An 11,931-nucleotide genomic window follows, 5' to 3' on the forward strand; every position below is an offset into this window, starting at 1 on the left:
TGACTCATCTTTTCCTTGTGCATCCTGATTGTGCTGATATGATCAAGTCTTGGCCATTTGTGATTTTGATCGACTCAACGTACAAGACAAACAAGTACAAGTTCCCACTGGTTGAGATGGTTGGGATGGCTCCAACGAACCAGAACTTTCTGATTGGTCATGCAATCATCAAGGATGAGACGGCTCCAAGTTATTATTGGGTGTTGGAGAAGCTGAGAAACTACATCGGGCCTAATGTTCATCCAGCAGCCATCGTCAGCGACTGTGAGGGAGGTCTCTTTGCCCCCATAACAGAGCTGTTTCCCGAATCGAACCACTTATTGTGCACATGGCACATCAACAACTGCGTGAAAGTGAAAGCCTACAACCTTTTCAAGAAGAATTTGGAAATGGCAGAGAGATTGGTGAATGGTAAGTGGCGGAAGATCCTACAGGCTACCACAGAGGAAGCGTATGAGCGAGCATTTCGTACCAGTGGTGTCCGGCACTGGTGGACTATGTGATGCATCAATGGGTCCCTCACAGGGAAAAGTTTGTCAAATATTGGACAAACCAGGTACTTCATTTTGGGAACACTACAACATGTAGAGTTGAGAGCGCTCACAGAGCTACCAAGGACTGGATTGATTCATCGACCGCTGCTTTGGATACACTGTTCGCTAGACTGAACAAGTCAATTGAAACTCAGAAGAACGACATCAGGAACTCTCTAGAGGACTCCAGACGACGACATGGTACGATGTATAGCCATTTTATATTTAAGATTCTCCATGGTCGTGTGTCGCACTACTGCTTGGGGTTGATTCTCACTGAGCTGAACAGGATGAGGGACTTGGCTGACGAAGTGTATGCTCGGTGTGGGTGTGCTATTTCAGTAACTCATGGATTACCTTGCGCATGCACCATTCACCGCGTTATTACAGAAGAAAGGGCGTCGTTACATGTTGATCAGGTCCATTCATTCTGGAGGACGCTTGTTATTGGTGAGCATGCAGACACTCAAACGGCCGACCGTGAACAGGAGGAGTTGGAGCAGTTTCGTTCGATGTACGACCGAGTGTCCTCCAGCCATCCTTCTATTATTCGTGACGCTACTCATGTACTTCATGACATGTTCCACACGTCTACCTTAGATTATGAGGAACCCGAAGGAGTTGACCGTCCTCGAGGTCGACAACGGCGGAACAGGAGTGCGTTTGAGTATATCTGTGGTCTTGGTCGTGGTCGTGCTCGTGGTCGGACATCGTCATCTAGTCGTAGTCAATCTTCATTGTCTGTGAATATGCCCCTGAGAACTGGTACGTTTTGGTTGTTTACATTGCACATAGTTTTAAAGTGTTACTCCTGCCTTCTTAACTGTCTATAATTATATGGTGAATAGGAAGAAACGATGTTGATCAGTTTCCGTACAAGGAAAGGATACCTGCGATCATCATGCCGTACTTGGAAGGGTGGAATGATGTAGTCGGAGATGGTAACTGCGGATTCCGGGTCGTGGCTGATGTTTTTCAAATGGGCGAAGACAACTACGGTTTGGTGCGCCAGTTGATATACAACGAAATTGCCTCTAACCGAAATGTTTATCGTCATGTGTACCAGGATGACTTGGATGGCGCTCTGCGGCGTATCCGGTGGGGAGGTGGACCTTGCGGCCAAAATCATTATTTTGACGCGCCCCTAGATCTGTTTGCTGTTGCAAACATTTACAAATGCGCAGTCATGCATTTCGGCCTGGGAGTGCATAGTCAAGCTTATTATCCTTGTACCACGGTTCTCCCTTGGCGGTCGCGTGAGACTGTCACCACACCGGTCAGAGAGCTAGCTATTGCGTTTCTTGGGTCGTCATACAGACATTTCATCCGACTAGACATGTCATCCGATTTTCCAGTGCCACCGATTATACCTCGGTGGTACAACATTCGCACAGCGAGCGTAGAGGGTTGGGATGCGCTATATCATGACCGGATCCACGAATGGAACACCCTAGCTGCATTTTAGTTTTTCATGTTTACATTCTTTATTTGTAATCTTATTTGTACGTTGCTCTTTTAATGAGAACATTAATCTTTTACATTGTATTGCTTACTGCATTCTATATGTTGCATGGGTAAGTTGCGCGGATCCACGAACAGTTATATCAAAATTTAAAAACAGCAATGATTAAGTTGGAAGCTAAAAGAACAATCTAAAATGTTACAAACTTACAACATAATGTCCAATTTAATAAATTAAAACGATGATATTTAAAGTGCTCTATAAATAAAATGACAAAACCATCAGTAATCCCTCCTCGACGACGACTCCCACTGCGCAAGGGTCTGTTCCAGACAATCAACAACAGCTCTCCCTGTTGCACTCATGCTGTCCTTCTCAAGAGAGAGTTTCTGTACGTCCTGCATTATCTTTCCCATCCACTGCATACAACAAAAAACAGAAGATGAAATACAATAACAACATATAAAACTTAATTAAAAGACAACGATAAATATAATATAAGACATACCGCTTCCATGGCAGTAGGCGGTGGCACATAATCATCATCGCTGTGGTCGAGATCTGCGATCAACCTCGGGTGCGAATACCGGTTGAACCATTCCATGTAGTAATGGTCACACATTGGAGTAACCCCAGAGGGCGGCCGCTGCAACTCCGCAGTCCATAAGCGGGCCACCATCGGAAACTGGTCCCACGTCCCGGTCATGATATCCGGCCATTGCACGACGTAGTCCCTCGAAGATGCAGGTCGGACCGCCTTCATCGGGCATGCCGGGGGAGGAGGGACAACTTGGACAAATCCAAGCTGGCGAAGACAACGCTGGGGCATGTACGCCTCGACGATCTTACGATACTGAATGAGTCCCGTGTACAGGGTCCTGGGTACCCTAACACTAGGGTTCGGGCCGAAAGGCATCCAGTTCACCTGCACATAGTTTTAAAATTTAATAAAATGAATATAATATGTGCAAATAATAAAATGTAGAAACAATTTATAAACGTTACCTCTAAGGGGGACAGCCTGTCCAGCAACAACCGTATCGATCGGAGGCGGTCAACGGACTTCTTCTCCGAGCGCGGACTCCACGCACAAGCACGCGGCATCCCCTCATCAATAGGAACTGGGTCACGATGTGGTCGCAATGCAGGAAAGTACTCGTATATCCAGGTCTGCAATAGAGTCAGACACCCAGTGATACCTGCCGCGTCAGCCCGACTCGCAAATCCTAGTTGGCGATACAAATACGCCAACGTAGCCGATCCCCAGGAAAACTGGCCTACACTGTCGGGGTCACACGCCTCCACTATGTCGCGTGGCCTGAGCTTGTTTCCGCCGCTCTTATCCGGAAACAAGGTACCGAGGAGTAGAAAAACATAAGCACTCAGCTGTGCGTCGTGCGTCGTGCGTCCTACGTGCAATGGGGTACAAACACCGCTGCAACACGGATGCGATCTTCACACCTCCGTGTTCCCAAACACCTAGCGCCTCGGTGTACAGTGCAGCCCTGTCCACCGCCAACAACTCTGCCAGCAAATCTGCCTGATCCGCATCAGCCACAGCACAAAGTCGTTTACCCTCAACACGAATCCCCAGAATGGCCTTGACGTCATGTAACATGATCGTCATCTCACCGAACGGAAGGTGGAAAGAGTTTGTATCCGGCTGCCATCGCTCAATGAAAGCCGTGATCAGCGTACTGTCAATCTTATCGTGCATGGTGGCAGGAACGTGATTCACCCCAGTGCCCTCCAGTCGCTCGAACATCTCGCTCTCCGCCGGCCAAGCCTCAGCCCATGTACGCAAAAAGCTACAAGTCTTTTCCCGGGTATGACATTTCAACAACCCCGTAACTGAAGGCCTCTCCTGGTCCTCCCAAATACGAGCAGCTATGTGTCCTAGAAAGCTAGGAATCACACTCCCGTCAACAGGCCCACCGGGCACCTCACTCCTAACAACCCAAGAATCATTACCGGCCCTCGACCGTTTCCTGCTTGCCCCAGATACAGTGGACGCAGATGATGTACCAGATCTACTAACAAACCTACCACCCCTACCCTTACGCACCTCCACCATATGTGTCTCGTACATGTCATCAACCCTCTGACTGAATGGACCGTAATCATCATACGGTCCACTGCCATCGTCCACATCCTCATCCTCATCTGCGCCCTCCTCCCGGTCACCCTCCTCAGCATCATCATCGTCATCGTCATCCTCATCCCGACGGTGGATCCGTTCTCTACGAGCTGAGGCCGAAATACCACGGGATCTGACATGTCTATGCCCCGACCTCTCCACTGAATAGCTTCTACTAAGAAGCTCTACATTCTTCCCCGCACCATGACGACCCAGTGAATTCTACACAAAATTTTAAAATATATAAACATACAAAAATTTATACGAAAAATAGCTACCACTCCCAAATCAAATAAACTAAAAACATACAAATAATTGTAAACAAAATATAAACATAGAAAAAATACAACGAAATTGAAAAAATTTATAAAAATAAACAAGAAAATATAAAAACAATTAAAAAATATATTACACAAAAAAAAATAAAAAAAAAATTAAAAACAATATTTTAAAACAAATATAAAAAAAAGGGGGGGGGGCGCCTTGGCTGGACGCCCAGCCAACGGTGGTGGCGCCAGTTGCAGACGCCGCCACCAGTGGGCTGGCGCCTGGGCTGGACGCCACAGCCACGGCTGCGGCGCCTTGAATAAACGCCACAACCGTGGCTATGGCGTCCAGCCCAGGCGCCAACCAACTGGTGGCGGCGTCTGCAGCTGGCGCCACCACCGCTTGCTGGGCGTCCAGCCAGGGCGCCCCACCGCCGTCACGGCGATTTTTCCCTTTATTTATTTTTTTTTTTACAAATTGTACCTTGCCACCTTGGGACATCCTTCCCTCCGCCGCCAATTCCTTGCCTTGCCGCCTCGACATTGCCGTTGTTTGAATTTTTTTTTTTTTTTAAGAGAGGTTGAAAGAAGATGAGCAATGAGAGTGTGAGTGATGAGAGTGTGAGTGTTTTTTTTTTTAAAGGTCAAGGGCAATTTTGTCAAACCAAGTGAATTTTGTGGGTTTTATGTAGTAATTTGTGGGCGATGTTTAACAAATCCCTTGTTCTAAAGTAGTATAGAGTTAAACCCCCCTTTTCTAAGCAAAATTGCATTTGATTCCCGGAAAACCCAACACCAAATCAATTTCTGCATTCTATTTCCCTCTTTCTTTCTCATCTTCAATCTCCATAAACCCTAATTCAATTTCTACACCCAGAAACATGAGTTACAACAATCACTACGATAACCGCTACACCGACCCATCATCTTACCGCGAACGCCGCAGGTAACTCTCAATCTCTCTCCTAGTTGAGTTCAATTATATCAAGATCTCTGTAGTTTGTATTGTAATTTAGTGTTTGATTTTGTGAATTTGTGAATTTTTGTGAAATATGCCTTTTTGTTTATCAATTGAAATTGAATGCAGTGATTTTATTGGGCCTCCACCGGCCCATGTTGGTGGCCCGGTGGGCGGGGCTCAACCACCCTATGCACCACCACCGTATGTGGGTTCTGGGTCAAGCGGCCCAGCTCCATATGCACCACCTTATGGTGGTTCTAGTGCACCCCATTTGCCGGGATCCGGGGGTTTAAATGGGTATCCCCCTTTTGAGCCTCCGGCTAGTCGGAACTTCGATGTTGGTCGTGATAGTAGAGGGCCAGCTCCTAGAGGTAGAGGTAGTGTTGGTGGGGGGAGTAGGAGTAGTGATTTAGGGGGTAGGAGAAGTGATTATCATCATTCTAATGGTGGTGATAGAGGGTTTGATTCACGAAGAGGCGGCGGTAGAGGAGGAGGTGGAGGAGGGAGGAGTTTCGATGGGAATCGAGGTGGCGGGAGAGGGTTTAGTAGTGGGGGTAGAGGAGGAGGGTTTAGTAGTGGGGGTAGAGGAGGGGGAAGAGGCCGAGGTACTGATTTGGATTTCCTTTCACTTCCTAAACAAGACTTTAGAAATATGGTTCCTTTTAAGAAGGATTTCTATATTGAGAGTCCATCAGTGAGAGCTATGTCTGAGCAAGAGGTGATGGTGTATCGAGCTAAGCGTGATATTACTGTGGAAGGGGCCGATGTTCCTAGGCCTATTCGGTGGTTTCCTGAAGCTGGATTCCCTGGTAAAAATTCTGTCTAAATTATGAACAATATTTAATTCTTGTTTGTGTTGTGGTCATTGTTGGGTAATTCACAAATGTGTTTAATTTGCTGTGTAGGTTATTGTCTTGATGTCATAGCGAAATTGGGTTTTACCGATCCTACACCAATTCAGTCTCAAGGATGGCCTATGGCTTTGAAAGGTAGAGACTTGATTGGCATTGCTGAGACTGGATCTGGGAAGACTTTGGCTTATTTGCTGCCTGCCCTTGTTCACGTTACTGCTCAGCCGAAACTGGGTCAGTATATATAGTCTATACAGGCTCTAAGATAGGTTATCTGTGCTTGCTTTAGATTTACTTATTTGTTTAGGATTCTCCAGAATATGGTGATGGTCCAATTGTTCTAGTATTAGCTCCCACTCGAGAATTGGCTGTGCAAATACAAGAGGAAGCTCTGAAATTTGGATCTCGTGCTAATGTTAGGAGTACTTGCATTTATGGAGGGGCTCCCAAAGGACCACAAATCCGAGATCTTAAAAGAGGTAGACTTCTCTTCTGATAGAATTTTTGTTGTCACATTTTGAATCCCCAGTAAACAGTGTGATTCAAAAGGTTGATGCTTATGATTGCATCTTTGTCAGGTGTTGAGATCGTGATTGCTACACCTGGTCGATTGATAGATATGTTGGAAGCTCACCACACCAACTTGAAAAGAGTTACATATTTGGTGTTGGATGAGGCTGATCGTATGTTAGATATGGGGTTTGAACCTCAGATCAGGAATATTGTCTCCCAGGTATGTTAGTTTATAAACTTTTTTAGTCTGCCATTACTGGCCTCCTGTGAGTGCTGCTGTCCAACATTGTATTACTAGGGGAGTATCTTTTAATATCATCACACTGTTTTTTGAGTAGCTCTGCTGTGTAATTTTGTAAAGAAAAACCTTTTTAAATGGCAAAATCTGTTAAGTAAAAGCTCTCTGAATTAGACTTTCTGTTATGCATTCTTTTGCTTTTTCTACAGTGCTACTGCCTATATATCTGGTTACTTCCTTTCACATCACTTACTGGCGTCTGATACTCAGACACTTTGACATGAGTATAGGCACACTTGACACTTCGTGTCTCACAGAAAGATGCAATATATTTTTTTTTTTCATTTAGTGGCTGAATTTAGAGACATATATTGTAGTATTGTACTTACTAGGATCACACCATTATCACCCCAAACCCTGATGTTTTCTTAAGAAGCTCACCCCTTAGCATGGAAAGGTACGTCACTGGCCAGGCTTGGCCTGCCCTGGCCTATTTCAGTTTAGCTCACCAAGACCCTCCCCCAAATACCCAACTAGGTGCACCATGAGAAGCAAACCCTGCCACCTTTTTTTTTTTAGGGTGGGGGGTGAAGAGGTAATGGGATGTACCAGCAGCTAGGTAGTAGGTACACCATGAGAAGCAAATCCCCATCTTTTAGAAGCAAATCCCCATCTTTTTGGGGTGGAGGTAATGGGATTCACCTGCTTCTCTGCCCCGATTTTGTTGCAACACTTGATATTGACTGGTACCAATCTAGTTCCTTCGGATCATTTTCATCGTCATACTTAAAGTCATTGTCTTTGATTTTGGTTGAATTGTTTCTTCTGATCACGAGCATGCTGTCCATTAGCATGTTACACTTATTAGTTATTATGTGACAAGTAGATTAGGCTGCTGTTTAGTTTGCCTCAAAGCGAAGAACTTTAATAACTCTCTGTGGAAGTTCTAATATTTCGTTACTGTGTGAGCTCTCTGTTACAGTTTTATTGCAAAATCCATGCTTAGTATTTTTATAATCTAGTATTACCAGATTTTCTTAGTTATTTAAGCTGTAATGCAGTTGTTTATGCTGCAATTGCTGGGTGTTCCTTGAAGTTGCTTGGTCTTTAAGAGTTTACGGAAGAGTTTTAGTACTTGCAATAATTATTGTTTCAAGCTGTAAGGTGCTTAATATTATATGCTTTTGCAACATGTAGATCCGGCCTGATAGACAGACTTTATATTGGAGTGCTACATGGCCGCGGGAGGTAGAAACCCTGGCAAGGCAATTCCTACGTAATGCTTACAAGGTCTGTTTTTAAATTACATCCCATTTTGTAAAATAGTATAAAATTATCTCTGATCGTGTAAATTTCTGGATGTATGTTTTTGTGTATCATTTTGTTCATACTGTGGTCAGGTTGTCATTGGATCTCAAGATCTGAAGGCTAATCATTCTATCCGACAAGTTATTGAAGTCATGACTGATTTAGAGAAGTACAACAGGTTCAATAGTTTTTTTCAAATAACCCTATCAACTTAATATTTTGTGGGTTTTTCTGCCTTTTCCCCCCTGACTCCCAACATTTAATTTCAGGTTAATTGCACTGCTCAAGGAAATAATGGATGGGAGCAAAATCCTTATATTTGTGGAAACAAAAAAAGGATGTGACCAGGTCACTAGACAGTTGAGAATGGATGGGTGGCCTGCTTTGGCCATCCATGGTGATAAAGACCAGTCTGAAAGGGATTGGGTCCTGTCAGAGTTTAAAAGTGGCAGAAGTCCTGTGATGACTGCTACTGATGTTGCTGCACGTGGTCTTGGTAGGATGATTGAGTGCTAGGAGTCTTGATTGTTTCCTTCTTCTAGGTTCTAGCTATCGTTTTGAAAATTAAGGCTTGTTAGCCGGCTGCTATCCAGTTCCTGTCAAATATGTGTGGTTTGGGTGGGAGGTAAGATTGCAATGCTGCTACTTGCAAGGGCTTGTTATTTGATTCTTGGTTGCTCTTCTGCCTTTTGACATGCAGTGCAGTTTTTTTTTGCTTCCAAAGGCAGGCGCTGTCAGATCTCAGTCTCAATAGAATCCCTTGGTTGGTGATGTTGGTCCTTGGTTAATTATCAGATGCGTCTTGGATTCAGACCAATATTTTTAGTATGTATTTAAATCTGGAATCGAGTTATATAGGAGGCCAACATTAGGGAGTTGTTATTCTATAGATATGTCTGAGTTAGCTTTGGTCCTTTCACCAAGTGTCTAAGTAGCTTAGTTGTAGACATTGCCGCCCATCCACGGTTACGGAGCTGGTTGTCATGGCAGCCGGGTACTATTTGACAAGCTTATTCAGTTGAGGAGAGTGTTGAATCATTGATGCTGCTGCTCCTTATCCCTGTTAGGTAAAGGTGGGCACATTTTCATGATGAATGTGTTGTCATTAAATTTGACCCATGAGATCATGTAGGTGCAGGGATAAGGGGCATTTTTCTAGCCTTCTCATAATATTTTAATCTGACATTTGCTCTTTCTTTGCCTTGCTTGTAGATGTGAAGGACATAAAATGTGTGATAAATTATGATTTTCCGACAAGTCTTGAAGATTACATTCACAGGATAGGGAGAACTGGTCGTGCTGGGGCCAAGGGAATGGCCTACACATTTTTCACTCAGTCAAATGCCAAGTTTACCAGGGAACTCATGAAGATCTTGAGAGAAGCAGGGCAGGCTGTCCCTCCAGCTTTGTCTGCAATGGCCCACTCAGGTGGCTCCAACTTTGGGGGTAATTTCATTTCTTTCTATCTTCATCTAATATTTTGAGGTGGCCTTCACTAAACTATATGCCTCTCCTTTCAAGTATGCGAAAAATGATAACAGTAATTTGAAACTGGATACAAAAAGTATTCTTAAAGCTTTAGCTTATTAGGTAGGAAGTGGGCAGAAAAGAAAGGGAACCTAGTAAATAACTAACTTCCCTGAGTTTGGTATCACAATGGAATTAAGGAAAGAAAGGAAGTGTGGTGGAAGAGTTTATATTCACATTTTGACAATTGGTAGAAGCTACACCTGGGTTGTATGTAGATCTACATGCAAACTGGGTAAAACAACAATGTATTTTACTTATGTCATGTTATAGTGTGCTTTTAATAATGTGTTTTTAAAATGTTATGTGTGCTTTTATAATGATGTTTATGTATTTTATGCTATTATTCGTTTTCGATTATTTATCTATGTGGTTTTGTTTATTATTAATTTGCTTCTATAAATCTATAATAATGTTAAGTGCTTTTGTTCAAAATGTATGTGCTTGAAAAATGCTAAAACTACCTCGGTTGCATGTTCTAATTTGTGACTTTTTAACGGATGTGGCTGGAAGGAAAGTTAATATGAAGTACATATGGAATAAATGTATAGCAGAGCATATTAAGCTACTTACTAAATTTAGCTAGTTACCCTTACATTACTAGTAATGATAAGCCTAAGTAATCCAAAGAATCATTACTGTTGTCCATCCACCTTCGAAGATAAATAAGCTAGCAAAGCATTATGTAGCTAATGTATGCCTGTTGATAAATCATGTTTTAGGTGGCAATTTTCGCTCAAGGGGTCGTGGAGGTTTCGGTAACAGGTCACAGATTTCTGGATCAAATACTATTCCTGTTGGCAGAAGATGGTAGAGGAGCAAGTAAAATACGAGCAAGATTTTTTTGCCTAAATCATCGTACCTCACAAGTCAACCCCCCCTCAAATTTGGATCAACTTTCATCGGTTGTTTGAAGCACTGGATGAAGTTTGATTATCTTGGAGAGAGGACATACAATTTACAGACAATATGAGAGGCCCGAACTCGTTTTTCCATTGGGTAGATGCCAATATGATGGAAAGCACCTTCGGTGTGTATCATATACCCTAGTTTAAACACAAAATGATTGATGTATACTGATATCTATTCCATCTATGTTCTCCAATTAGAAAGTTTTGGGGTCATCCGGTGATGTAGAGGGTAGCTAGATACTTCAAATTGTTGTAGGAGCTTTATGTAATACTCGTACACACTTATTTATTTCACACTATCCAAGTTACTGGTTTTTTGCTGACTAAATGGGCTTGCTCAGATGTATTTCTGAACTCATGAGCTATCCTATCTGTGGTGACTGTAGTGCATTTCTTGGGGTAATAAGATTTGCTATAGCTGTTTGATGGTGTATCTGATGCACGATTTGTATTCTATGAAAAACATACCAACGCACCATTTTTTTTCCAGCTTATACTACTACCACTACGAATACGTGTTAAACTTTATGCTGTGTGTCTGTTGCTGCTGGTAACTTTGCTCATGATTTCTTTCTTGTGTACTGAGAGTTGTTCCTCGGTCTCTTTTAGTTCATGTCTTTTCATTTTGTTTCTGTACAGGAGCTTGATATAAATCTTGTGGTTAATGTATTCACAAACATACATGTAAACTGAAAAGCAGTTTACAGTAATAAAGCATAAATGTAGGCTATGTAGCTAATGCTTGGACAAGGAAGCATGGCTTTCTAAAATATTTTTCTGCTGAACGAACTGATAAATATGTGGTTAGTTCTATGTGGGCAATACGCAAATGATAAATAAAACGTTTGAACATTGTTTACATTAATTAGTTAGTAGTAATTTTGAGGTGACAATTAAAATATGAGATTGAATTTCGTTTATAAGATTTGCTTTATATGCTCTATTACTGGTTTAGGTGGCCAAGCTTAACATTTGTTAGTTTTACTCTTCATTTGATGATTAATGAAAAACAATTATCAAAATGAGAGCAAATACTCATTCTCGGCTAAGCTATTAATATAAACTACTCCGTAGAAGATAGGAATGTATTATCCTGATCTAGAACTTGAATTGGTATTGTATGAGTTGACTTTGGTGGAAAAAATGGGTGTTGACTTCTTGTGAGTCCCATAAATGGGTATCTAGTGAATATAAGTGATTGCATGCTGTTGAAAATAAATGCAT

General features: G+C 42.6%; 1 protein-coding gene across 3 annotated transcripts; it reads left to right on the forward strand.

Moving 5' to 3' along the window:
* Positions 1–5,092: 5,092 nt before the first annotated feature.
* Positions 5,093–11,196, forward strand: LOC110700335 (DEAD-box ATP-dependent RNA helicase 20-like). Of its 3 annotated transcripts, XM_021877861.1 has the most exons (10): positions 5,097–5,344; positions 5,486–6,168; positions 6,265–6,444; positions 6,528–6,689; positions 6,789–6,943; positions 8,159–8,251; positions 8,362–8,447; positions 8,539–8,765; positions 9,482–9,715; positions 10,519–11,196. In XM_021877861.1, the coding sequence occupies exons 1-10, from the start codon at positions 5,280–5,282 to the stop codon at positions 10,608–10,610; spliced, it is 1,977 nt and encodes a 658-aa protein (XP_021733553.1). In that variant the 5' UTR covers positions 5,097–5,279; the 3' UTR covers positions 10,611–11,196. The 3 variants fall into 3 exon arrangements, 1 of the variants encoding a protein (XP_021733553.1); XR_002507189.1 differs by lacking the exon at positions 10,519–11,196 and having other exon boundaries at positions 5,093–5,344; positions 8,539–9,342; positions 9,482–9,621; XR_002507190.1 differs by lacking the exon at positions 10,519–11,196 and having other exon boundaries at positions 5,093–5,344; positions 8,539–8,894; positions 9,482–9,568.
* The last annotated feature ends 735 nt before the right edge of the window (positions 11,197–11,931 follow it).

This window comes from Chenopodium quinoa, unplaced genomic scaffold, assembly GCF_001683475.1.
Source record: "Chenopodium quinoa cultivar QQ74 unplaced genomic scaffold, ASM168347v1, whole genome shotgun sequence".
Classification (NCBI taxonomy): Eukaryota; Viridiplantae; Streptophyta; class Magnoliopsida; order Caryophyllales; family Amaranthaceae; genus Chenopodium; species Chenopodium quinoa.

What these genes read in the sequence shown, in the direction of transcription:
- LOC110700335 (XM_021877861.1), top strand. Translation starts at nt 5,280, where the DNA reads ATGAGTTACAACAATCACTACGATAACCGCTACACCGACCCATCATCT. An exon ending in TCTTACCGCGAACGCCGCAG is followed by an intron (nt 5,345 to 5,485) that starts GTAACTCTCAAT and finishes AATTGAATGCAG; the next exon opens with TGATTTTATTGGGCCTCCAC. An exon ending in AATCCGAGATCTTAAAAGAG is followed by an intron (nt 6,690 to 6,788) that starts GTAGACTTCTCT and finishes CATCTTTGTCAG; the next exon opens with GTGTTGAGATCGTGATTGCT.